Below are 26,191 nucleotides of genomic sequence, written 5' to 3' on the forward strand. Positions count from 1 at the left end.
AACCTGCTAAGATGCAGCGGGACGGAGCTGGCGACATGAGAACCAGAATAAGCCAATCCTGCTAACCCTGTAGATTAGGCAGGGAAGAAAGATTCTCAAAGATGCGTGCCGGTAAGACATTGAAAGAAGAAATGCCAGTGGGAGCGAGACCCCAGGCATATAGGAGGCCAGGCCCCCTGCTTCCACCCCAGTGGCATAGAAGGAACCAAAAAGTAAAAATGGTCTGAAATAACCAACACAATAAAGTAAAGTAAATTAAATTAGAAATAAAGTAGAACTGAACAACGGTGTCCCGTCACCCGCCGCAGCACGCCAAGCCTTGACTGTAAAAGGAACAGATCAAAACAGGAAATAAAATATAACCAAGTGCATCAAATTAACAAACAGGCAAGGAGTGATCTGCGATGCAGAGGGGGTAACACCATACCTACCCACCTTATATGTAAGTTTAGTAAAACGTTTTACAAAAGGGACAAGATCGAAGGAAAATACATCTCCAATCTTGGTAGCAGATGAAGAGGAATTTGAGGTGCAAGCAGTCCTGGACTTAAGAGTGTTTAGAGGGGAGCTCCAATGCCTGATAGATTGGAATGGCTTTGGTCCTGGGGAAAGATCCTGGGAGGGGGCTGTGTTTGTTAATGCTCTTTTGTTGACAGTACATTTTCATCGCAGGAATCCTTTTAAGCCTTGCCCTGGGTCAGGGGCTTAACGGGGGGTACTGTCAGGATCCTGGTTATGCATATATGATCCTGGTTATGGGGATATATATATATATATATATATATATATATTTAGTTAAGGCAGATTAAATGTGGTATTTGTACACTTTTTAACAAGGTAAATATTTTCCTTAACTATTTGTTACAGGAAGAAGTAGGTTACCCAAGACAAGATGTAGGAGGCAGTTAAAAGCTCTACTGATGAGGTAGGCAACTTGGAATCCTGAGAGAATTCTAAAATGCCTTTCATTGACAGAAACTCAAGGACCTATTTAGTTCCGCTCCAGTTTTTAGGCCTTCAAGGAAATAAGGAAATTACTCGAGTTATTCTTGAGAGATTCTTGAGAGTTATTCTTGAGAGATGATCCAGTAGCATGGTGGGACGGTTTAATTCATTTTGCAGTGAAAGCTGAGTTCTTGTGAATGCTTTTACATATTTATATTTGGACTAAAAACGTGTTTTAAGCAAGTGAGCAGAGAAAGGAGATTTTAAAGTTTCACTTATTGTAATTCCAAGAGTTTGGTGAGAGAGAAGAAAACATTTCTATAATGTTGAACTGCTGTGATAAGGCACGCAGATCTGGTCCTTCAGACAGCTCTCGCTGTTAAAGGAGCAACGTGAAGGAAGCGCGCTGCCTTTGTTCAGTGACTAAAGCTTATTGAGAGATCACACTTCAAAGGTAGAAAGCATTTGTGTGAGAATCTTACCCACTACGTTGTAATTGCAGTAGAGTGGGCGGGAAGCAGCGTTAAGAGAAAGACCCGAGTCGGAGAGGGTCTGAGCGTGGGCAAACATAGAGAAAGAACTGAGCTGGGTGTGACAGGCCATGCGCCAACATGGTAAAAGGACTACGCTGGTTGTGACAGGTCACACGATCATCTAAACGAAGATTTACACTATCAATTAGCATATAAAAGCGGAAGGCCCGTGTTCATTCAAAAAGGAGAGAAAGCTTCATGCTCACAGATGCTAGAACAGTTAAAGGGGAAGTTCACTCAAAAATGTTATTGTCCCAAAAGGTGGGCAATAATCAAAAAAATAAATATAAAACATATTTTTAAAGAAAGTTCCTATGTAAAATTTTGAGCAAATGAGTCTCAAAGTTTTTACATCGGGGCATCCATTTTGTGATCAGAAGTAGCCTCCTCTGTTCATGTTAAGTTAAGCTCTGCTCTGGCAGCAATAATCAAGCAGCAAAAGCCCCCTACTGGGAGCTTTTTCTTACTGCAGCCAGAGAGCAGAGCTTAACATGGAGAGGAGGCTGCCAGTGTTTACAATTGCCTTCACTTTCATTTTACGTTTTCTGTGCTCCTCAAGCAAAGGGAAGCGCAGAAAACGTAAAATGAAAGGCAGAGCAATTATAAATACTTTGGCGGCTGCCGGCGGCGTTTTCATAATTGCTGCTACTTTCTTTTCTAGTTTCCCGAGCACGGGAAACTGAAAACTAAAGTCGCATCAATTATGAATACTCTGCCGTATGCCGGCGAATTATTCATAATTGCCTGTACTTGCTTAAAACAAAAGGTGCAGCAATTATAAATAGAAGGGGGGAGCTCAGGAAACTTAAAAAGAAAACCACGGCAATCATAAATACAACAAAGTTGTATTTATAATTGCCGGTACTTTCGCTTTGATTGTCCCGGGCCCCCGGCTCGCGGGTGGCTGGGAGACTTGAAATGAAAGCTGGCTGTTCAGGCCATACGTCATTGAGCCTGTGCATGCTGGGCATGCAGTATTTACCTGTGGTAGTAGTGGATAGGGTGGCAATGAGCATTTCAAATAGCGTCACTGTAGCTGTGGAGCATTGCTGAAGAACTGTGTTTGCCTTGAAACTGTAGTGCGCATAGTTGAGCCACACAGCAGGGCCTTTGGTTTGCTGTTTGCTTGACCTGGCATTGTGGGGCTCAAATGGTTCCTGGGTGTGGCAGGCTAGGGTATGTGCGTATCTGATGGTTCCTGGGGAAGTCTTCCCTCTTAATTCTCTATTGGCAGTGTGAATGTGACAGAGGGGGCAACATGTATCCTTTTGTATTTTCTGGTGTTTGGGGGTAAATGCTTGCTTGATGTTATAATTATGTTGACCTGCTGTAAGTCATACTCATGGAGTTCCTCAGCATTGTCCCATCGAGTTTCCGCTGACTGGGCGGCCACACGCATGCCTTCATTTCCGTGGTGTTTGGCGATGAATGCATGCATGGTGGTGCACTTGCCCCTGCACTTGCTGATTTCTGAAACCACTCTTTTGCTACTCAATCTTTCCCCTCCTCCCTCAAGCACTCCCTTGTGTGCCCCCTCCTGAAAAAACCTTCTGCAGACCCGTCTTGTCCAGCCATCTACCGCCCAACACCTATCACCTCCTTCCTTGGGAAACACCTGGAGAATCTGGTCTTCCCCCAACTGATCCTGCACACTAAACTTGTTGGTTGCCTCCACGTCCATCAATCTGGATTCCGAGCATCCAGAGGCACGAAACAGCTCTTCTGAACACCCATGAGGAACTGCTTGAATCTCTGGATTCCAACTCTCCAGCTGTCCCCATTCTTCTTGATCTCTCCTCTGTATCTGATACGGTCAACCACTCCTTTCCCCCAGAAGCACAATGTCTCTAGAGCTCTGGTTCTCTCTAGGCTAGACTACTGCAATAGCCTTTTCCTTAATCTATCCACTTCTTCTCTACGACTACTTTAGCTAATCCAGAAAAGTGTCGCAAGAACTATCCTTGGCCTCAAGCTCAGGGACCGCAACTCTCCAGCCCTAAAAACTCTCCACTTGCTCCCAGTTGCTGCAACGATCAAATTGAAACCCCTCTGCATCATCCACAAGGATGTCTGGGGCCGGGGACCACGCTATCTACAACCTGCTATCACTAAATACTCTCCCTCCAGATCTTTACGTTCCTCCAGCACCAACTCTGTGCGTTAAGTGCTTCACTAAACTACGAGCTGGTGATCGATCTCTCTTCTCAGTAGGCTCCCTCCTATGTAATAGCCTCCCCCTTCCTCTTCGTCTTGAGCCGGATCAGCTCGAATTCCGGAAGCTCCTCAAGACTCTCCTCTTCACCTCCTCCTTCCCTTCCTCCCTCCTCTATTAAATCCCACAGTTGCTGAGATTGGTGACCAGAACTCTTATGTGTCCTCCTGGGTCCTGGCCTCCCACATCCAATCACCTACAGCCTCCACCCTCCCTGCAGCACTTTGCCATGACACACACTGGCATGTGTGACCACAGGTCTGCACTTATTTGTTTGCGGCTGACCCCTCCACCTAGGCACTTACAGCTGCTCACTCCCTAGCTCTTGATACACAGAGCACTAAAACCCCCCTCCACCCCCCCCCACTTTCCTCATCCCTCTCTCTTCCTGCACTTGCACGTTCCGAATGCTAACAAGGCCTAGTAGGTCTGGCTCCATCTTTCACTGTTGTATTTGTTCTTCCTCCCCTTGTACCCTCCCTGTTGCCCTGTGGGCACTTTAAAACACAATTTACTTTATGTATAAGCTCCTTACAAATGCACAATAAATACCAAAAAGAAAGAAATGGTGTTGCATTTCTCAGGTTCTGCAGATATTTGGCAATAGCGCATGGGTGCTTTTTCCTGATGTAGGTCTAGAATTTGATCTTAAGTGGGTTGGTGTTTACCTTACCTCTTTGCTCAGGTATTGCATTCTTCCCCAAGCCAAGATGGAGGGAGGATTCAGCACTCAACCTGAATTAGAAACACCAGGCTGAGTGGAATTCTGCTAAGGCTTCTATAACTGCCTGAGTCATTTGCTGAGCAGAACCTGTTTCTGGAGACTCCTACTTAGATGGCACAGAACTTTTAAAGAGAAGGCAGGAGGTGTCCACATTTGGATCAGTCTGCATGGGCCACCTTCTGAAGTTGAGGTTGGAGCGCTGTATTGGAGAGTCAGAGTAGTGAGTACAAATCTGCCTCTGAACTGGCAGCGTTCAATTTGTTCGGTAGCCTTGAAGGCTTTGGAGAAGGCCAGTCTGCTAAGCGCATGCACTTTTGAAAGGATGCTACCTTGTTTGCCAACTTTTCGCCGGGGGTCTTCTACTGCACTGGTGCTCTTGGAAAATCAATGGAGCACAGCATCCAAGCGCACACCAAGCACTAGAGTCCCTTCCTATTTTAGGTGGTGATGCGTGAGCACATCAGATTAGGGTTAGTGTTTCCTTGCTGATATGAAGGATGAGCACTTCGCCACTTCCTCTTCTGTGCGTGCATACAAGGAGTCAGCGTCTCTTGCACAGATCAGTGACTTGAATAGCAGTAGGAACAGTCTACATCTTGCTTTGTAATGTAAGTGGTCTTGCAAGCGCCTGTCCTTCACTTTTGGTGGCTTTGCTGCACTTGGCTCTGTAAGAGAAAAGGGGGTAGTTCATTAATGGGACAGTAGCAAAGGCTGATGTGAAACCTGTGGTGTTGAAGTGTGCAGGTCAGAAGTACCCGGTTCCTGGGTGCTAATCTTATTTCTATGGATTTGGTAGAAGAAGCATGTTATAGATAGGCTAGAGCCCAAGATCTGATAGACTACAACGCTTTGGGTGAAGCAATTAACTAATCCATGTAAGATGGAGTGATCAAGTCTCCAGAGGCCAAGAGGAGTAATGGAGTGATTAAGTCTCCAGAGGCCAAGAGGAGTAATAGCCCCCTGCGCAATTAAATCAAATAGCATCAAATAAGAGGTTGAAATGGACAAAATTGTGGTCACCTCACACATGACTCAGAAGTTGAAAAGAAGGTCTATTCATGAAGCTCCAGACGAAGATAATGGTGTGCCTACACTGCCTTTAAAGTCCCAGAACAGAAAACAGGCTGCAAGGTCAACTATAAAGAAGAAGCCTTGGCTTAGGGCTTGACCAATGAGAGATGATGGACTAATTGGGCAAGTGGGTAGTAGTAGTCTGATGTTGTTCTCTTCATCTGTGTTTCGTTTTGCTTATGTGCTGTTAACGAGCCAAGAGTCCAAGGTTGGGAGAGAATGCCAACCAATCATTGGGGTCTCCATAGCAACATGCTATACAGTGTTGCACGAGTCAATCAGCTGTTGTTATTCTGCTATAATCTGTGTTATACATATTTAAAGGTGTTTCAAGGCGTGCCTACTAGATAAGGGGTATCCAGTAATGGTACTAATACTTATATGATATATAGGTACACATGCAACCTTAACCAATCCCTCCCTTTAATAGGTTTTTAAGTTTGCCACGTAGTATGTCATAAATGATGCACATTGAGGTATAAAACCTTTGTGTAATCGAAACTTAGTGTGAGTGCGTGGACTACAATTAGTTGTTTGTCAGGCTACCCTGCTTTATTTAAATTTATAATAAATCCATATTCTTTGAGTATGTCTGGTTATTTGGGTCTGAGATCATTATTGGTAATTCCATCGAGCACATGAGACCCTTCAAGGTGCAATTGCACATTTGGTACCAGAGGATGGTTCCCAATCCAGTCGACCTGGGCCCAGATCTATTATCTTCGGACGAGCAACGTCCTCCGCCATTAGCCAGAAGATCGTGGCGCTTCCTGTGGAGAGCGCAATGCACACATATGGAAAGAAGTGGTCGACAGGTGCCCCTTTGACAATATACCTGTCCGGTCCCTGCAGGTGCTCCATGGATTGAACGTGAACTGGTTCGATTGGGGGACAGTCTATGCCGAGAGCCTCAAGCTGAGCCACAGACTTACATAGAGGATTGAAGGTGGCAGATAAAGGGCAGGGGCTATAGTATAAAGTATATATATATAAAGGGTAACAGGATTTGTGTTTAAAGAGATAGATGCCTCGATTGTGGGTTCCAAGGGGAACAAAGAATTAAACCCTAGGTAGAGTATATGGCAGGGATTTTCCTGGGCAAACGCCTGGAAAAGATGGCCATGCCCCAGTTTAACCCACATACTGAATCTGTTGGTTGTCTCCATGACCATCAGTCTGGCTTCAGAGCAGCCAGAAGCACAGAAACTGCTCTCCTGAACACCCGTGAAGACTTGCTATCTAATCTAGACTTTAACCTTTCTTCTGTCCTCATTCTCCTTGATCTATCCTCTGCTTTCGACACGTTCAACCACTTCATCCTCCTCAATCGTCTTAGTGACAACCTGGGTATCACTGGTCAGGCCCTAGCCTGGTTGACCTCTTTTTTCTCTGATCAACCCTCCCAGATCCAACTTGGGTCCTTCCTCTCTTCTATCTCTCTCTCTCTACATGTGGTGTTTCCCGGGGATCTAACCCGTGAAATCCAGACGTGGACCCCTTGCTCACTATTCTTAGAGAGGCACAGCTCCACCCTACTGATGAGGTCCAACCAGACCGAAACACGTGTCTGGGGTTGCTGTTGGTACTCTTGTTCAGAGGAGAATTGCCTAGCATTTCGGTGCTGGACTGCCCCAGGGCAGGACAAAGACTGATATGTTTAGGATATTTCTTCTCTGTGAAAGATAGTGAGCTAAGCACTCTGGGTAAGTCTCTCATAACCAGGACTAATGTCTTGCAGAGGCCTGTTAATTTGCAGTAGTTAATTTCAAAATCATATTCCGCCAAAAAATAACCAGAGAACCAACATAGTTGTTGGTGTGTCTTAGCGGGCCTCAAGAAGTGAACATTCCTATGCTCTGTAAGCAGCGTCATTGGATGTCTGGCCCCCATCAGATTGTGCCTCTACTCTTTTTTTTTTTAATAACTCTGTTTATTGAATTTAAACAACAGAACATAAGAGACGTATAAGAATAAGACATGAATCAGCAGTATACATGTTGAAGGCAATCGTCCATATCAACAGGGCCCGTGGGGCCGAGGACCAAAAGACAACAATAGGACCAGGCAGGCAAACAAGGCAAGCATCACTACCGGTGCACCGCCACCCACAGAGCTTATTGAGCATCTAGCCATTTACCCCATATTTTTCCGAATTTGCAGGGGCAGCCCCTTGCATTATAGATTCGGCGCTCTAAGGTTGCGCATCTGTCCAGCTCATTACTCCATCGATTCAGGCTCAATGGTTCGTCCGATCCCCAATTGGCCGCTATAAGTCTTTTGCCCGCCCCCAACGCAGTTGCCAAGAACATTTTCTCATATTTGGACAGGTCTACTTCCCCCCAATGCCCAATAGTACCATCTTGGGGTCCCTGGGAATTGGTGTCCCCAAAGCGGCTGAGATTGTGTTAACACATTCCACCCAGAAGGCCTGTATCACCTGACAGTCCCATATCATATGGTAGAAGGTGGCGGGTTCAGTTTTGCATCAGACACATGTCTCGTATTCTATTCCACCCCATCTGGCCATTGCAGTGCGTGAGTGATATGAACGATGTAGGATCCTCAACTGTATTAGTCTAAGCTTGGATTCTATCCCAATTTCTCTGGGGGACATTAACGCTTCTACCCAATCTTCAGGTTCCAGGGGGCCCAGGTCCCTTTCCCACTTTGCCTTTAGTCCGTCGAGTTGTGAAGCCCCGAATGAGCTAAGGGCCTGATAGAGGGTGGAAGTGACCCTAGAAGAGATGTACTGCGGGAGAATATTGGTCTCGATGGGAGAGCAAGGGGGTAGGACCGTCGTGTCGGGGAATTGGGCGCGGATTGCGTGGGACAGTTGCGCATGCCGAAACCGGTCCATGGGTGCCAGGTCGAATTGTTCGCGCATGGACTCAAAGCTCAAGAGGCGGCCCTCCTGTATTACTTGTGCTAATGTGTGTATTCCTTTGGCCAGCCAGTGACCGAAGGAGCCCATTTTTACCAGTTCCGGGAGGACCGCATTGTGCCATATGGGTTGCGACAGTGTTGGCTGGCCTTCCCAGCCGATTAGCTTGTGTGCGGCCCGCCAGGCTCGCCGGATGTGGTGGGACATTTTGGGCAGCACCGGGAGTTGGTCGCGGGTGGCGTAGAGGACTTGGAGTGGTGGGGTCTGCGTGCATCCAGTCATTCACTACTTCTATCTGTGTGGCCAAGTAATAGGTGCGTATGCAAGGTAACCCGATGCCTCCCTCACACACCGATCTCTGGAGCGTGTCAAGGGCAATCCTGGATTGTTTCCCTCCCCATAGCAGTGTGCGCAGATTCTTGTCGATGAGTGTGAAGGTTTCTCGGGGGATGGGGAATGGGGCGTTCTGGAGGACATACAACAGTCTGGTAAGGGTCATCATTTTGAATAGTGCGGCCCGGCCCATTAGCGACAGGGAGAGAGATTGCCTGTGGGGGATGTCTCTAATGAACCGCTCTATTACTGGTTGTATATTAAGTCGGGGGAACCCATCGAGCGTCGGGTCGAGCCGTATACCCAGGTATTTGAATTCCCTGAATTCCCTGATAGAGACGTGATATAGGCAGGTCACCGGGATCGCAGGCTCGCCACCCTGAATCGGGAAGAAAATGGTTTTGGCCTCATTAACCTTTAGGCCTGCAAAGGACTGATATTCCCTGAGTATGAGGGAGACCACCGGGCACGAGATACTTGGGTTACTAAGGTATATGAGCAGGTCATCCGCATAGAGCGAAAGGCGGTCTTCCCCCCCTCCCGGCCAGACGAAACCGTTCCAATTGGTGTTAGCTCTAAGCTCAATCGCTAGTTGCTCGATGGCCAGGAGGAAGAGTCGTGCCCCGACCCAGGGGGAATGGTTTGGAGGACATGCCGTTCACCCTCACCGTGGCCTCCGGGGATGCATATAACAGTTTTACCCGGTATCTCCTTTGCCCTGGATAGCGCCAATTGGACCCTGCGCAAGTTCATCCGGGTTGACTTATTGGGCATAAAACCACATTGGTCCGGGTGGATTAGGGTCTCAATCACTTGCAGTAGTCTGTTGGCGAGTGTTTTGGCGAGGACCTTCGCTTCGCCATTAATCAAGGATATCGGGCAATAGGAGGCGCATTCCTCCGGGGGTTTCCCAGGCTTATGTATGACCACTATGCATGCCTTCCTGAGGTCTGGGGGAAGTGCTCCTAGTTCCCTGCTGCGTAGAAACATGCGGTGCATGTGGGTGGGTAGCATGCTACCAAGGCACTTCCACGTTTCTGTTGGGAACCCACTAGGGCCCGGAGTTTTCCCGGGCTGGAGTTGTGCCAGTGCATCTTGCACCTCGGTGTCAGTAATGTCAGCATTCAGGAGGTCTGATTGGTGCTGCGGGAGTGTCGGGATCTCGATGTGGTTGAGGTATCAGGAGGGTTCAACTGATGGGTTCCCCGTGGGTGGGGTGTAAAGATTTTTGTAATAGGTGGCGAATGCCTCGACGATATCTAAATCTTCCGTCAATAATGTCCCACCCGGAGATCTGATTGCCCTAACGTGTCCCCTGCTCTGCACGCGTCCATCCAACCAGGCCAGTTTCTTGTTAGCTTTGTCGCCCCTTTCATATATTTGGCTTCAGACTAACTGGTGAGCAGTTCGTGCATTGTCTAGGGACAGGTTACTGAGGGCGTCTTGTGCCGTGAGCATCGCCTCCTTTGCTTCTTGGGTGTTCTGTATAAGGGTTTGTCGCTCTCACTCCAGGACGCGTGTTTCTGCATCCCTGACCTTCTGGACTTGGCGTCGTTGGTAGGCGGAGACCGTGGAAATAACCTCCTCTCGTAGGACTGTTTTGTATGCCTCCCAGATCGAAATCGGGCAGTCCACCGAGCCCTCATTGAGTTCGAAATATTCCGCTGTCGTCTTCTCTAGCTCTTCTGAAATTTCGGGAAGACGGAGATGGTATGTATTTAGGCGCCAATTACGGTCCGGGCGGCAGGAAGAGTTCTTGAGGGTCAAAAGAAGCGGGGAGTGGTCCGAAATCCCTCTTGCGAGGAATACAGCATCGAGGAGCCTGTGGGTTATGTTGCGGGGGATGAAGGCGTAGTCGATCCTGGAGAATGATTTGTGGACCCCTGAATAGAAGGAGAACCCTGCCTCGTCGCCATGGAGTGTGCGCCAGGTGTCCACCATTCCTGAGGTTTCCGCGAACGTGGTGAGCGGCGTAAAGGTGGGACGTGTTCCAGCTCTCCTATAGGTTCTGTCGATTGTGATGTCCATTACTTCGTTAAAGTCCCCTCCGAGCACCCGCACATCCGCCTCCTCCTCCAGAAGTAAGTTCTGTAATTCGGCGAGCAGTTCCTTCGTCAGCGTGGGGGGGGGCATAGAGCGCTGCCAGGCCCCATCTCTCACCCCAGATGTCCGCCAGCATCAGCACATAGCGGCCCCGGGGGTCCGTCCTGATCTTCCTAACCTGGAGAGGAACTCTCTTGTGGACGAGTATCATTGTGCCCCTAGCCCCTTTCGTGAATCCGGCATGGTAGACCTTCGGGTAGTTGGATCTTTTGAAAAAGATGGTGTTTGTGCCTGTCAGATGCTTTTCATTTAAGAGGGCAATGTCTGGCGAGTGTCGGTTTAGGTACTGGAGCACCAGTCTTCGCTTTATGCTGGAGCCGAGGCCATTGACGTTCCAGGACAGTATCGTCACTTTGTTGGAGTTCATCCTGTCAGCGTGAGTCTATTTGTTGGGGTATCTGAGAGGATTAGTGGGCGTTGCATTTTTCCCCCGGGGGCGTACGTCGTTTTCTTCTCGGGGTGGGGGGGCCTGAAGACTGGCAGATACCTGCGTCCCTGATCCTTTGCCCATAGTAGTGTTTGTCTGACCTGCCTGCTTTCGTCGGTTTCCAGCTTTCTTTTCTCGTGATTTCGCTTCAAATCCCCAAAACTCCCCCCACCCTGCACTTCCCTTCCAACTGGGAGCACCTGTCGCCCAAACATCGAACTTATAACTTGGTGAACTTAAACTTCGTCGGAATGACCCGACCTAGGGTGGTAGCTCCAGTGGAGTCGCCCTGACTGTGCTTGAAACTGCGGTGTCAAGGTGGTGGTGGCCGCGGTGGTGTAGTTTCCATGGTGTCTCTTGGTGACCTCAGTACTGTGATGCCCAGGCCTCATCCGTTCTCAGTGGTATTCCTGGAGGGGCGCCTTGGTGCTTCTGTTTCGGGGCCCATCGGAGTAGGAGACGGCGAGACCTGCCCGGGCCCGGGTTTGCGAGCGGGCGGCCCAGAGGGCGAGCGTCGGGCCGCCGGCCCATTAAGGCTCTGTGTTTCGAGCCAGTCCCATGCTTCTGTGGGGTTGTGGAATAGGTGCGTCGTTCCCTCGTGGTGGACCTGGAGCAACGCTGGGAAGAAGAGGGCGAACTTAATTGATAGAGATAGAGAAGCTTTTTCTTAACCGAGTCAAACAACTGGCGGGCCCGCTGGACCTCTTTAGTGTAGTCCGGATAGAGCCCTACTTTATAGCCGTTGTATGTGATTGGGCCGGAGGCCCGTGCCATCTGGAGGATGGCGTCTCGGTCTCGGTAGTTCAGGAGGTGTGCAATTATAGTTCTGGGGGGGCTCCTGGGGTAGGTCGCCCAGTGGGTACCCTATGTGCTCTTTCGATAGAGAAGAATTTCGACAGTTTCTTGGGGGCAAAGATGTGGGTCAGCCAGTCTTCTAGGAAGAGTTCGACACTGGGGCCCTCCTCTTTCTCCGGGATCCCAAGAATCCTGAGGTTATTGCATCGTGCCCTGCCCTCACTGTCTTCAGCTCGGTATTCTAGTTGGTTAACCTTCTGGGCAATTATGGCGAGTTGTTGTTCCAACTGGCGGACGTTATCTTCTATGTCCGACACTCTTTGCTCCGCTTCTCCTACCCTGGACGATAGATTGCGGAGATCCTGATGTAGGAGGGATACTTCCGTGCAGACTCGCCAATTTTGAGTTCCAGCGATGTTCTCGAGTCCCCAATTGCCTTCATTAAGTCCCTCAGGGAGAGTTGGGGGTCCTGAGCTGCTTCCCTGCTATCCGCTTCCGCTGGGGTTTGCATTTCCAGGCGGGGGGGGGGCTTCCACGGTATAGAGGTCCATTTTGCTTTGTAGGGTTTGCCTCTTAGCCTTATCTTTGCCCATGGCGGAGTCGGGTATTTGTGTGAGGCGGCAAGTCCGGATGGGTCGTATTGGTGCCCCCCAGGGGGTTGTTGTGAAGTCTGAATTGGGGTGGTTTAGTCGGGCGACGGTCTTTCACTATTGTGTCACTGTTCAGGAGTGCCGGCGGGATTGCTTGGCCGCTGGGAGCAGACCCCTGCTATGGTTGGCCCGTTGTGTCTATTGGAGGGTCGTGGGCCCACAGAGATGGCATCCGCATATACGCCCACCCAGGGTCCGTATTATGTTCTTTTCATGAGTGGCGTGTGGAAGGCGGTAGCTGCGGCTCTCCGCTGTGCGCGCCACCTTGTGCTGCCCCTGGAGGCTGTTAATTGTGTTAATTGTGGGGTAGTTCCCTTGTCGTTGGCGGTTCCAAGGGTCCCTGGTCAGGGTTGGTCCGGTGAATTTCGGGGTTTGCCCCAATGCGTGGTCTCACACAGGGCTGTCTCCCCCCAGTGGAGTATCCGCCCAGCTCCTTATGCTTGTGAAGTTGTGCTCCTTACATCGGGGGTCTCCGTCCCTCCCAGGGTCACTGCCCACAGTTGCCAACTTGTTGCCTGTTCTCTGGGCCCCAGACCGTTTGTGGAGGGTGCTGCAGGTGTTGTCACCAGTTCTGGGTGCAAGTGGTGATGGGGGAGGAGAGCGTCCCCAGTCCCCTCAGCTCCGTGCCCCCCACAGGTGGACCTCTGAGTTCACTTTTAGGCGGGGGTGAGGCGCCTCCTTAATGTGGTTCAGTATCCCGTTGTCCGCCGGCTGGGGGAGGGAAGGGGGGGTTGCCCTTACCTCGTTGATGCTGATGGGGGAGCGCAACACCGCGTTGCCGGTTTTCTTGTCGCGGCTCAACCCCAGGCATTGCAGTCCCGCAGATGGGGGGAGGGGGGGTGGAAAATCCCGGAGCCCGCGGCGCGCTGCTCGCCTCCGTTTGCGCCGCCGGGTCAGGTAGCACAGCGTAGATATCCCCCGCTGTCAATGTCCAGGTGCCCCGTGCAGTGCCGGTGTCCAGGGTCGCCGCAGATTCAACGCCGAGCGTCGGCAGCGGCCGTGTCCGCGGTTCGGGCACTCGACAGCCGCCTCAAGCAGGGAACTCAGCAGGGTGGAGGGGCCTCGGGCGGCAGTCAGGAGGAGCCGGAGCGATGCCGCGAGCAGGCGTCTTCGGCTCGCTCGTTCCCCGAGGGCCTCAGTGGCCGCCGCAGCCCATGGGGGGAGGGCCGAAGGAGCCGCCGTCAACCGCCCAGCAATGGCGGCGAGTCTCGCGCCGGCGGACACAGGGACGTCCCTCGCGCTCCCCGGTCCGATTATGTTCGAGACTGTAGCAGACAGTGCCTGGATGGGTCCGCCACTGCTGTGCTGCTTCGGGAGGTCGGGCGAATTCCCAGAGCGGAGTAAATGCAGGATATTTTATCGCGGCCACCGGGAGCCGACGCAATTAGTTCTTCATGCGCGGCTCGCGCATGCGCAGTCCGTGCCTCTACTCTTGAAAGGTTGTCTTAATGCCAAACAGCTCATGATCTGATATAAGTGTAATTAAGCTCGGCTGGTGATAGTCCCTTAGAAAAATAAGCAACTGGATGAAGCTGTTCTGCTTCTGGGAGAGGTTGAGACAGTGCCACCCCACCACCAGAATGCAAGGAACGGCCACTGAATAACTGAATTGGCAACTGAAGACTAAAACCTTTATCTCCTGTACATCTCTCCCATGTCATCTGTTTGTAACCTGCATTACCCAACATAGCATTTGCAGTGTACAGTGCTCTGACACAGTACCTTATAATAATCAATAAATAATTATAGGGAGACACTGTGGGTATTGTGATAAATTCACAGTCTCGCTCCCTACCTTGGGGAGAAGGATTTCTCTGACGGATGAAAGGATTGACCATAGATGCGGGGAGCGGGGCAAATTGACGAGGGCCACAGCTCACATGAAGTCTCAGCTGGAGTGCCCAGGTGGCTTGAAGGATCATGCTTTCCTGGTGAACAGTGCTCGTGTGGGCAGGGCACAAGGAACCTTTTGGGATCTAACAAATACTGGTCTGAATTCTACTTCTGAGATCAGAGGAAAGACCAACAGTATTTCCAGATGGCCAGCCAGCCTGTTCCTAGATTAGCAATCCTGGAAGAGGTGTTTGAAGCAGGGCAAACAAAGCTGAAACAGAGAGTGGGAAAGCCAGAGACACAAAGAGACAGCTCTGGAGACAAAATAGAGACATAATGGACATGGGGGTGAAGGACAACTACATGGAGAGTGGAATAACTGACTGAGAGGAAAGGAGGGAGTAAAACCTTGAGTGAAAGTGAAGTAAATGAAGAGGAGCGGATAGGTGTAGCAGAAGTGGACAAAGAGGAGGCGAGTGAAAGAGTACATCATCGCACGGAAGGAGAGTGGGTATATGCGTTGGGTCCATTGAGCCATTCACATAACCAAAGTCTCGTGATGAAAGGCAGTTGGGAATATTTTCTATCATTCCTCATTGGAGCTCAATACACCAGTCATTGTCGGAGCCCTCCTTCTCCATCTTGAAAAGGGCTAACATTATGGCTTTCCTTTAGTGAAGAGGATAAGGCTATGGGAAGGAACTGCAACCACAATCATTCCACACTTCCTATTCTCATCCCCTCTTCTCAGTTCCCTGTAATGCTCACTGATGCACCCCTCACATGATAGACCTAACACTATCTGCCAAAAGGGGTCATCACTGGAACGAAAAAACCAAGACTGACTTTTGGAGCAAATACTGTGTGATAACCTAAAAGTACAGTCCAAACAAAATCCCAGCAAAAAAGGCAATGCTTTTCAAAGGAAAGAAATCATAAGATGAAGGTATTTATTATGTCTAAGCAGTCTGCAGAGATCACCAGGGAGAATAGATGGTTTCAGTTTAGATAACATTGTATCATTATTTCTTTTAGATTCTCCAACCAAGTCCAGTGAGAGACGAGTGTGGACATACGTTTGGCATCTGGTTGTTTGCTATTTTCTACACTTCCCCTTTCACTCCTGGAGTCTGGGCTCTGAGGCTGGGAATTAAAACATCTGTAGGGTGGCCATTTTAGCTGGGTCTGTGGGTTTAAACAACCTCTGCAGGAATTATCTACTGGGACGTGACTGTATCTTACACAACTCCTAAACTGGACTCTGCAGCGGCGGCTGTCTCCTCCTGGTGCAGGAGCTTGTGGGGGGTTCCTCCTCCGACACCTGTCTTGGGTGATGGGTACTCTGTTCTTGCTCGGCTGCCACACCCCATGGTTCCGGTTTCTCGGCTGCTGGGCCACTTTGCACTTTCCTAGGGTTGACCTCCCAATGTGTAGCGCAGTGTAATTAAATTCCATTGGCTGATCAGATACACTTTCCCGATTGGCTCTTCTCCAGACGTGCCTCCAGGAGCCTAGTATTTCTGCTTTCTGCTGTTTTTTTTTTTTTTTTATACGTGTTTTTATTTGTTTTCTTCTCAGACAACAGACAAACTTTACAGTGGCAACATTAAAAGAAATGAAAAAGGAACATATGAAAAGAAAACATCCCACGCATTCCCCCTCCCCCCCCCCCGAGCGTGCATAGCTCAGCCCCTGTATATCTTCTCTGGGAAGTTCTTTTCTTCCTTCACGTAAATAAGTCCAGAAGTCTTATATTATGTGGGCACAATTGTTCTTTGTAGTCTTTCTGAAGAAATTCCAATACCCCTCCGCAGTCATTTCTGAATCTCCCATGAACCCCTTGAATGTTATAAGTTATTAGTTCCAGTGACAGGTGAGACCATACCCTCCGGGTCCAGTCTACAGCCAGAGGTGGGGATTTGCGTTTCCAGTTGCTTGCGATTTCCAACCAAGCTCCTATTAAGAGGCCCATAAATTGTCTCTTCTGAGAAGTGGTTAACGTTTTGTCTTTTGGGTCCCAAAAGCCCCCCAGCCATATTTCCTCTCCCAGGTGTTCTGAGCCCGGGAACATCCCCTGCATTTGGCTTTTGATGTCTCCCCAGTATGGGCTTATCTTCGGGCAGTCCCACCAAATATGTCTCCAGTCACCTTTCCCACCGCAATCACGCCAACAGGTGTTCGGGGAGTTTGCAAACATCGAGTGTAGTCTCTCTGTGGTATAGTGCCATTGCACCATTATCTTCACCCACATTTCCCTCGTTTGGACGGCTCGTGTCAATTTTGGCATTAGACCCCATGTGTATTCCCACCTCTCTTTAGAAAGACCGAGACCCAGGGTTTTCTCCCATTTCTTCATATATTGCCATACAGTAGGTTCTTTTAGTGCATTTATAAATTTATAAGTGATGGAGACAAACCTGCGGGAGCCAGTGTGCGTCATAATGTAATTCTCAAAGGGGGTCAATTCCCTGGTCAATGCTTCCTTTATGCGTGGGGTACTCAGCCAGTGCTGTAACTGTTCGTGTTTATATCTATCTTTTTTTGTTAGGTTCAGAAGTGCTTTGCAATTCTCGAAGGACCTGATCTGTTGGTCATGCTGCATATCTCCCACCATCCTGCACCCCCCTTCTTCCCACTTGCGATAGGATCCCTTTTCCAAACCCGGGGGGAACTCGGGATTTCCAAACATTGGCATGAACGGGGCGGGATCCTTGGTCAGGGTTTCATTTTTCGTGGCGGCGTCCCATACCCCCATTACCGTCTTCATTATCTCACTAATGTTAATGTTAGGGTGTCGGAATCTTTTATTGATCCAAAGCAGATGCCTGGTGGAAGTTGTTGCCACCGCCCTATCCTGCGCCTCCCAGATTTTCTCCCCCTGTTCCGAAATCCAATCCCTTACTACCCAGAGTTGGGCCGCTTCGTAGTATTTCTTGAAGTGTGGCATTGAGCATCCCCCCTCCCTTCTGTGTGCTGTCAATACCGCATTTGAAATTCTAGGGGTTTTGTTCTGCCAGATAAAATTAGATACCACCTTCCGGAGTGTTTTGAAAAAAGCCTGGGGGGGTTTTATCGGGAGCGCCTGGAACAAATACATTAGCTAGGGGAGAATTGTCATTTCACTGCCGTGATTCTCCCCCACCAGGAAATCGATAGCGGGTTCCATTTTAGCAGGTCATTTTTGACTTTTTCAAGGATCTGTCGGTAGTTATGGGCATATAATTTGTCTATGTGTTCTGTGAGAGTGATACCTAGATATCTGATGCCCGTGTTGGCAATTTTCAGTTGGCAATCTGTGGCGGCTTTACCAATTATTTCTTTATTCCCGGCCAGAATCAATATCTCCGAGTTCTGCCTATTTATTTTCAACCCGGATATATCTCCAAAGCTTTCTCTGATTTCCATTAGATGTGGAAGGGACATCTCTGGGTCCCCTATGGCCACCAACATATCGTCAGCGTAGGCTACCGCTTTATGAGCCAGCCCCGCCATCTCGATACCCTTCACCTCCTGAAAGTCCCTTATTCTCGCCAAAAAGGGTTCCAAATAAATGGCGTAAAGAAGGGGTGAAAGCGGGCACCCTTGCTACGTCCCTCTTTCTAGGTTTACCCTATCCGAAATCCTACCATTCACCGCTATACTTATGGACGGGGAGTTGTAGTTGGCCCTGATCCTGTCTACAAAGCCTTTGCCCATTCCCATTTTCTGGAGGACCCGAAAAAGGTAGGACCATTCTACTCGGTCAAACGCTTTCTCGGTGTCTAGGGCTACCAGTGCTACTGGGGTTTGTTTAATGCCTATCTTCTCGATCAGATGAAGGACCCTTCTAATATTATCGTGTGTCTGACGATTTGGAACAAATCCTGACTGGTCCTGGTGAATTAGCCTGGGGAGGATTGGTCCCAGCCTAGTCGCCAGAATCTTAGTGTACAATTTAGCATCCAGATTAATTAATGCTATCGGGCGATAAGCGGTGGGAAGTTGTTCCTCTTTCCCTTTTTTATGAAAGACCAGGACTTTTGCTTCGTTCATCGTTTGTGTCACGTTTCCCTTCTCCCCAAATGTGTTATACAGGGATGATAGTATCGGGGCGAGGATATCCTTGTATGTCTTGTAGTATATGGCTGTGTTCCCATCTGGGCCCGGGGCTTTGCTATCCGGGAGGGACTGTATTGCTGCATAAACTTCTTCTATGGAGATATCCCTGTCTAAGGCTTGTTTGTCTTCTTCTGTCAATCTGGGAAGATGGACCCCAGCTAAGAAGGCTTCTTGCTGCCCCTCAGTCGGGTGGTCAGTGGAGTGCAATTTTTGGTAAAATCTACCTATTATCCTTCCTATCTCTACTGTCTGTGTTTTAAGTTGGCCTGACTCATCTTTTAGAGCTCGTATTGTCTGTGCCTGCTGTTTTCCTCTCAGCTGTCTCGCTAGCAGCTTGTCAGCTTTGTTTGCTTTCACATAATACCACTGTTTCGTGTAAAGTAGTGCCCTTTCTGCTTTTTTCGTTCTAAGTGTTTCCAGCTGGCCCAGAACGTGTCTCATCGTGCACATAAGTTTCCTGGTGGGTGTCTGAATCAGTTCCGCCTGTATAGCCCCTATTTTTCCTTCTAATTATTTCTCCCATTGACGATGTGCTTTCTCTTTCTGTGCTTTAAGCGCTATAAAATGACCCCTCATGACCGCCTTATGGGCATCCCACAGGGTTCCTTTGTTTGTTCCGGGGAGATCATTGTTGGCCAAGTATTCTAGTAGGTGTTCTCTTATCGTCTGGCTCAACACCGGATCCCTAATTATATCTTCTGGAAGGCGCCAATTCCATAACCCGTGATGGTGTTTGACCAGTTAAAATTGGCCCACAGGGGCCATGGTCTGAGCGTGTAATGTGTTCAATCTCTATCTGTTTTATCCGACCTAGGAGCCCCACTGAACCCCATAGATAGTCTATTCTCGAAGCAGTGTTATGAACTTGTGAATAATAAGAGAAGGTTTTCTGTGTGGGGTTCCCGTTCTGCCATGCATCTGCCAGCCCTAGGTGCATGAACTTCTGTTTTAGGTTTCTTGACGGGGTGCCCTGATCTCGTTGTCTAGGTCCTGATCTATCCAGGGATGGGTCCCACGCCATGTTGATGTCCCCCCCCCCAATATAATGTCCCCTGTGGCCTGCTGTTCTATTTTGTTCAGGATATCTCCTAGGAAGCCCTCCTGACCTGAGTTTGGGGCGTAGACTGTGGCCAATGTGGGGGGCGTACCTTCGATTGTTAGAGTGACTATCAGGCACCTTCCCTGTTTATCTCTCCATACGGTCTTTACCTGTGCGTGTAATGAGTCTTTGAGTGCTATAAGGACACCTGCTGTTTTATTCTGTGCGTTCGCCTGGAGTATTTGCTTGAATCCCTTGAGACGCACTTTCTGCTTGTCCTGGTCCCCAATGTGTGTCTCCTGAAGCATTACTATGTCATAAGCGCCCTGCTTGATAGAATGTTCGACTTTTTTACATTTAACTGGGTAGTTAAGGCCTCTGACATTGTGTGTCAAGATCTTCATCCCCATTGGGTTTTGTGGATTATCAGGCCTGTCTCATAATCGCTTCTTCCATTCTCTGCTTTTGAGTTATGCACGGTCTTCCCCTGTCCCCAACACCCTACCCCCCCTAAGAATTGCGCAACCCCCAACTGGCGCGTGTCCCTCCTCCCTCCCCCAACTGCCCTGAGGATGGCATGATTCTCTATAATCGCTCAGGCGTGTCGCCGTGTGCCTCATACCCTCCAACACTCTCAGGGATAACCTTGAAGGGAGTCCTTAACCCTTCCACATGAGTTCAGTGTCCCCCGGGTCCTCACTCCCCCCCTCCCGGCACCTGTTACTTCGGCCTCGCGGTTTCTGCTGTCATTTTCGAGTCTCCTTGTGCTCCGCTGAATCTTGTTAATGCTCCACGTTTCGGAGCCCTCTGTTGATCTTCATTTCCTTTTACTTGGGCGCGTCATCCTTGTGTTTACCGTTTTCCATTCCCCCCTGCTCTTCCTTGCAGAGGGGGCCGTGCCACTTGCTTGTGGGGAGTCGTCATCCTGGTCTTGTAGATTTAGTATTGTCTGTCCTTCCTCTCTGGTGGTTATTTGTTTTTTGCACTCCATCCCATGTGAATAATAGACCAAAAGGGAACGTCCACTTGTATTTAATTTGACGCGAAGTGAGTTCCTTTGTAATAGGGGCCATGTTTCTTCTTTTCAGGAGAGTTGACAGAGCAATATCCTGGTAGAATTGTACCTCCTCTCCATTCATTCGGATATGGTCCATTGCCCTGGCCTTTCTTAGGATCTGCTCCTTTTGTGCGTACCTCGTGAGAGCCACCAGCACGTCCCTCGGGCGGTCTCCTTGTGTCATTGTACTCCTCGGGCCCACCCTGTGTATTCGGTCGATCGGTATCTCTTCTTCCTCCTGCAAGTCGAGGATATCAAGGAAAACTTGCTGCACCGCTGACTTAAGATCTTTGTCCTCGATCGTCTCTGGCATGTTCTTGATCCGGATGTTAGACCGTCGCGATCTATTTTCCAAGTCTTCGCACTGGATCTCCAGATTATGCGTTAGACGGACCAGTTGTTCCTGCGTTTCTGCCACCTGTTGCGTTTCCTCCTCCATGTTCTGAACGACTTTCTCCAGGGTGTCTGTTCTTTCACCCAGGCCAGCGACATCTGTTTTTAATTCCTGGAGTACCGATTTAAATTTGTTCTTCATAGCGTCTAGGTGCGAGTTCATTGAGTCCAGAAATTGCAGCTGGAACTCCCCGAACCACGTTTTTAGATTTTCCTTCGTGGCCATCTCGCCGTGGGGAGTTGCTTCCACCTGGGTGTCACTTGATGCTTTGTGCGCTCCTGCTTTATCTGGGTTCCCTTTGTCACCCCCCCCCCCCCCCCCCCCAGAGGTGGAACAGGCTCTGGTCTTGCTTCTGAGACTGAGATGAGGGGTTTGACTGTCCCTGCTTTCCTCTTGATCTTGACATCTGGGCCTGTGCGATACTCTACTGTATGAGGGCAGCCTTGTGGCATTTCAGGACCCCCCACGCCAGGATCTTTAGATTCGGATCTGTCCCACCTCCAGATCAAGTCCCCCGCCGCTCTCCCCTGGCAGATGAGGTCCACGGGACGGTGCCGGGACTTCACAAGTTCTTTTTCCCCCGGGGGGGCCCTCCTGCAAGCTGTGGCAGCCGAGATCTTACCCCTCTGTTTGGGAGGGCGCGCCCCCCCCCCCCTCCTCCGCAGGCGGCCTCCGATGCTGGACTGGAGCGCTGCCGATCACCCGACAGGGAGGTCTAGAGGCGTCGTGGTCGCGGGCCCCGAAACCCGTAGCCTTCCTGGGGGCGCTTCAGGGCACCCAAGGCGGAGGCGCCCCCTTCGCTCTCAATCCGCCTCTCCGGCAGCACAGACTGGTAAGCAGGCAGAGGGGGTGCCGTCTCCCCGCGCTCTCAGTCCGTTTCCCCGGCGGAACCGCCCGATGGGCCGGCAGAGGGGGCGGCGGAGGGGCGCAACCCGAGCAGACGTGCTCGCAGGGTTCGCCCGCCGTGGATCCACTTATGCGGCTTGCGGGGCCGGATCAATCCGATTACACTCCCAGGGGGCCAGGGATCGCTCCCCCGCCTCCGAGCAGAGTTGTCGCGGCCTCGCTCTCCTCCACCGGACGCCCCCCGGTCGTGATGGGAGTTGTCGCTGCTCTCGGGCCCGGCTCCGAAGACGGCGCCGCGGCCCCAAGAGTCTCTCCGGCGGAGGGGGAGTCGGAAGGGGCAGGTCTCCCCTCCGGCCTGGACGCTTCTCCTTGGCGGGTACTTCGCTTGCTGAAAACGGCGGGGGAGGCTCCCCACGTCGCTGCGAGATCGCATCCGGGGGCAATGTGCTGGGGGGTTCTCTCTGCAGGAGCTTCAAGGGCTCATACCCGTGCTAAGACCTCGGGAGTACCATATTTCGTTGGCTGCTGCAGCAGTGCGGGAGGGGAGACAGAGCTCGGCTCACACACGTCCTCCCTCCCCGGCGGCCATCTTGAAGTCCCCTCTGCTGTTTTCCATAAAGAGGATGAAATAAAGTTTGGGTTAGAAGCCAGGTCAAAATGGTTTACATGATCATTACAACAGCTAGCCATTGTTAATGGGTTCTCACACACCTTAGTTCCTGGATAACCCATAAATATGTTAGTCTCTGGGGGAAGTGATGGTGACTTAAGTCTTTCTCTGGGGTCTCCCTGTCCCCTAAAGTGGAGTCACCTCCAGCTGGATCCCGCTTACCCTGTCCCCTAGGTGGTGTTATGTGTAGCGGACGGACCTCCCTAGTCCCAAATGGGGTGTCCAGTTGATAAACTCCCACGATTCGTCACACCTGGTTCTTAGTTCTCGCGGGTCTGTAGTGGGTCTGGTTTTCAGATTGAACAGTAATTCCTCTTCATCCAAATTCCCAGTCTGTCGTTGGCAACACTTTCCCAATTAAACCTGAGGCCTAGAGATTGAGAGTGAGGGCTTCTGAGGTTAGGGTCTTTCTAAGGGAGCAGGGAGCAGCACTGGTCGTGGTAATTTAGCTTTCTAGGCAGCCTAAAGCTAGGTGATCACCTGTGGTGTCTGCCATGACTCCTCCCCACATGCTTAAGCGGACATCTTTGCATTAACCAGGTATTCACTTTGCAAAGCAGACCAACCATGTGTGTGTATGTCAAATGTGTGGTGCGAGCGAGCGGTACTGAGGTCACGGTCCTGGACCATTTGCAGAATGTTTTCCCACAGAAACATTTTCACAGATGTTTTCTGTGATCAGCTTGCGGTCCTTGCTGGTGGAGTGCCCAACAGTCACTTCAGCATCCCGCTCACCCATACATTTTCCTGAGGTCTCCTGAGGTACACATCAGCAGGCCAAGCAGGGAAGATACACTTGGGCGGTAATCCCTCCCCCCATTTACCCTGTGGTGGTGCATCGCTTAACATTAGGCTTCCCCTGGCCTCCAGACCTCTTCTTTTGGACTGCTCAATGGGGCTTCATCAGAGGGTAGGATCAGGAAGTGTCAGACAGGGTCAGCCATTTTGAATTCAATTATGATTCGCTGAATTGTGTGTTTTGGTTGGAAATAAGCACAGGGTTTTGCTGCATGTTCATGTCAATGCGGCTATTAATTAAATAGAAAAATGCATGTTGCTGCAAACTCAAGAGGAGTGTTTGGGCGAAGCTCCATCATGTGAGGAAGACTGAGGGGGCATGGTCTGAGGATGTATGCTAATCTTCCTTTCAGCAAGTCTCCCCTGGACCTTCTGGGCTGGTTAGGACCACATCATGAGTGTGCACGACAGCGCATGTGGTTGGGTTCCTGGTATTGTGTGCAGGGTGGAAAGGTCTCTGCGTACCAATTTCAGGGCCGCCGTAATCACCGGAATCTCTGAATGTTCTCTTTTTTGCAGGTTGTCAAGAAGTTGAAATTTGCAATCACCAGGCGGACATCAAAGCTATGAAGCACATTCAAGCAAAAAGTCGAAAGGTAGGAGCACTGTGCACCATAGGTCAACCAGAGGGGGAATCTACGTACTGTGTATATGTCTCCCTTAATAGAAGATACATCCACTTGACCCTTCACCTGGAAGTTAATCCTATTATTAGGAGATTCCTCTGATATAAACCTCTCTGTCTGTAGGCCCTGGCCGTCCCTTTGCTTTTATAATACCAAGAGTAACATAATACACATATAACTTACATTTCAGAATCCAATAACATTTGGGACAGAGCATGCGCACAGCACAGATAACCTTACTTTGACACTCAGCCCCTCCTCTTATAGCATTCTGCCAGGCGAGAGAGGAAACATTATGGTCTTTGCATTTTATCCTCCCACCGACATCCTAAGGCTGCCCAAATACACATATGGTACATGGTTGCAAAACATATGTAGGTTACATGATTTTGAAAAACGAAATGAGCGCCATACCCCTATCTGCGTTATGCCCCCAGTGACTCAAGCCTACAACCCTTTATCAAAGACATATTTGTCAAATGTGAAGATCTGTGGTCATTCTTCTATTCTCAACATACTCTTTCATTTTATGCAAAGCAGCCATGAACACTCGTAGGTGCCATTTGTCCTCTGCCCCTTTCTTTTAGGTGTATTTTGAAAGAGTACAGTAGGAGCGCACCAGACTGTCCATCTTGGAATGTTAACTGTGAATGAGAAAATAATATACGTGATTATTTTCGGTTTTGATAATGCGCTTTAAGACAAGTTTAACGTTGTGATTATGAATGGAAATTAGCTTTGCAAAATTTAAAAAGAGCCAGTTTACAATGCTAACAACATTATATAATTTCCTTTTTATAAAATACTTGCTATCGCTATGAATGAACACCATTTGGCCTCTGTCCTTCCTACTCAGACATTGTGCTCAGATTAATCAGATTAAAACCAAGTATCTGTTTCTTTTGTGAGCACCAAGGTAATGTGTAACTTTGGTTGCTGGCCACTAATTGGTTGTGGTACTAAATCTACATATTTTTTTACAATAAACATAAACACTAATAATGTCCAAAAACGAAATATAAATAAATATGATTGTAAGTCCTACATCCTGGTCCCCTGTTCCATTAAATTGCGCTTAACCTCATCAATAATGTACATTGTTTCTTGTACTGTTTTCTGGCTTAGATTTAATGTCATGTATTGCTTATTGTATTTGCTTGTTCCTCATGTAAAGCTCTTTGGACTAAAGCGCTATATGAATTAAAATAAATACAAAATTACAAGGGGCCTCAACAGGAGTTTGGTGGAGCGGTAAAAATGCAGCTGTAACGCTATTATCGCTGCATTACCACTCCACCCAATCCCGAGTTTGGGGGAAACTCGGAGCTGGGGGTGAATGTGCTGACTTTCTTCGCATTTTTGGCGCAATTACCGCCGCACAATTACCGCAGTGTAAACGTGCCAAAAATGCCCTATTGAGTCCTATGCACTCAAACAAAACGGGGACTTACCTCGCCACCACAACTTGTGATCAGGCGCTAATAGGGCTGTACCAAGTTGTGGTAACGCTAATTGCGTTGGGCGGTATCCCGGTGGATTGACCGCTCGGATACCGCCAAACTTGTGATGAGGCCAAAGATCTGTTGGGACCTTAGGGAACCCTGCAGACCATATCTGCATCCCTCACCTTCATCACTCGAAAAACATGTCCTCTCTCTGATAGCAACATTCCTGCAGGACACATGCATTGACAACCTTGGGGATGCCTGTCACTGATGCTCCCATACTTCCTTTAATCATGCAAAACACAGCACACCCTCCTTCAAGATATGTTTCTTCTCTAGTTTGAGCTGCTGTCAGCAGAAACTGGGGTTACTCTAGCAAATGTTCATCTGAATACATGAGTTGTTGTCTAATGCCTGTGTTATTGAATCCAATATCTATTTTCTATTCCAGGTTGCTATGAGATTGTCTCATAGCAACCTGGAACGCATATAATAGATATATTATTGCTTTTTGTAACCCATTTAATTGTTTTGTGAAATTCAGGGAATATTTCTCAGGTGAATTCCAGGGCACATGCCTTGGTATACACTGGCTACCTCTTTTACTAATGCTTATTCTTGTCTTCTTTGTAGGTTAGTGCTCTTAGCTTACGAGTACTTTTATGTTGAGTTCGTGTTTATCTTTTTATACACCCTATGTTGTCCTAACTA

At 49.2% G+C, this 26,191-nt stretch overlaps 1 protein-coding gene across 1 annotated transcript in view; it reads left to right on the forward strand.

Moving 5' to 3' along the window:
- Positions 1-26,191, forward strand: part of LOC138581981 (coiled-coil domain-containing protein 159-like) — a 461,570-nt gene that overhangs the window by 352,506 nt on the left and 82,873 nt on the right. Inside the window, exon 10 of the mRNA XM_069652881.1 lies at positions 23,929-24,005. Coding sequence (XP_069508982.1) covers positions 23,929-24,005 — 77 coding nt within the window. The remainder of the gene's footprint in view (positions 1-23,928; positions 24,006-26,191) is intronic.

The sequence above is a fragment of the Ambystoma mexicanum genome, chromosome 3q (assembly GCF_040938575.1).
Source record: "Ambystoma mexicanum isolate Mex_15411 chromosome 3q, UKY_AmexF1_1, whole genome shotgun sequence".
NCBI lineage: Eukaryota > Metazoa > Chordata > Amphibia > Caudata > Ambystomatidae > Ambystoma > Ambystoma mexicanum.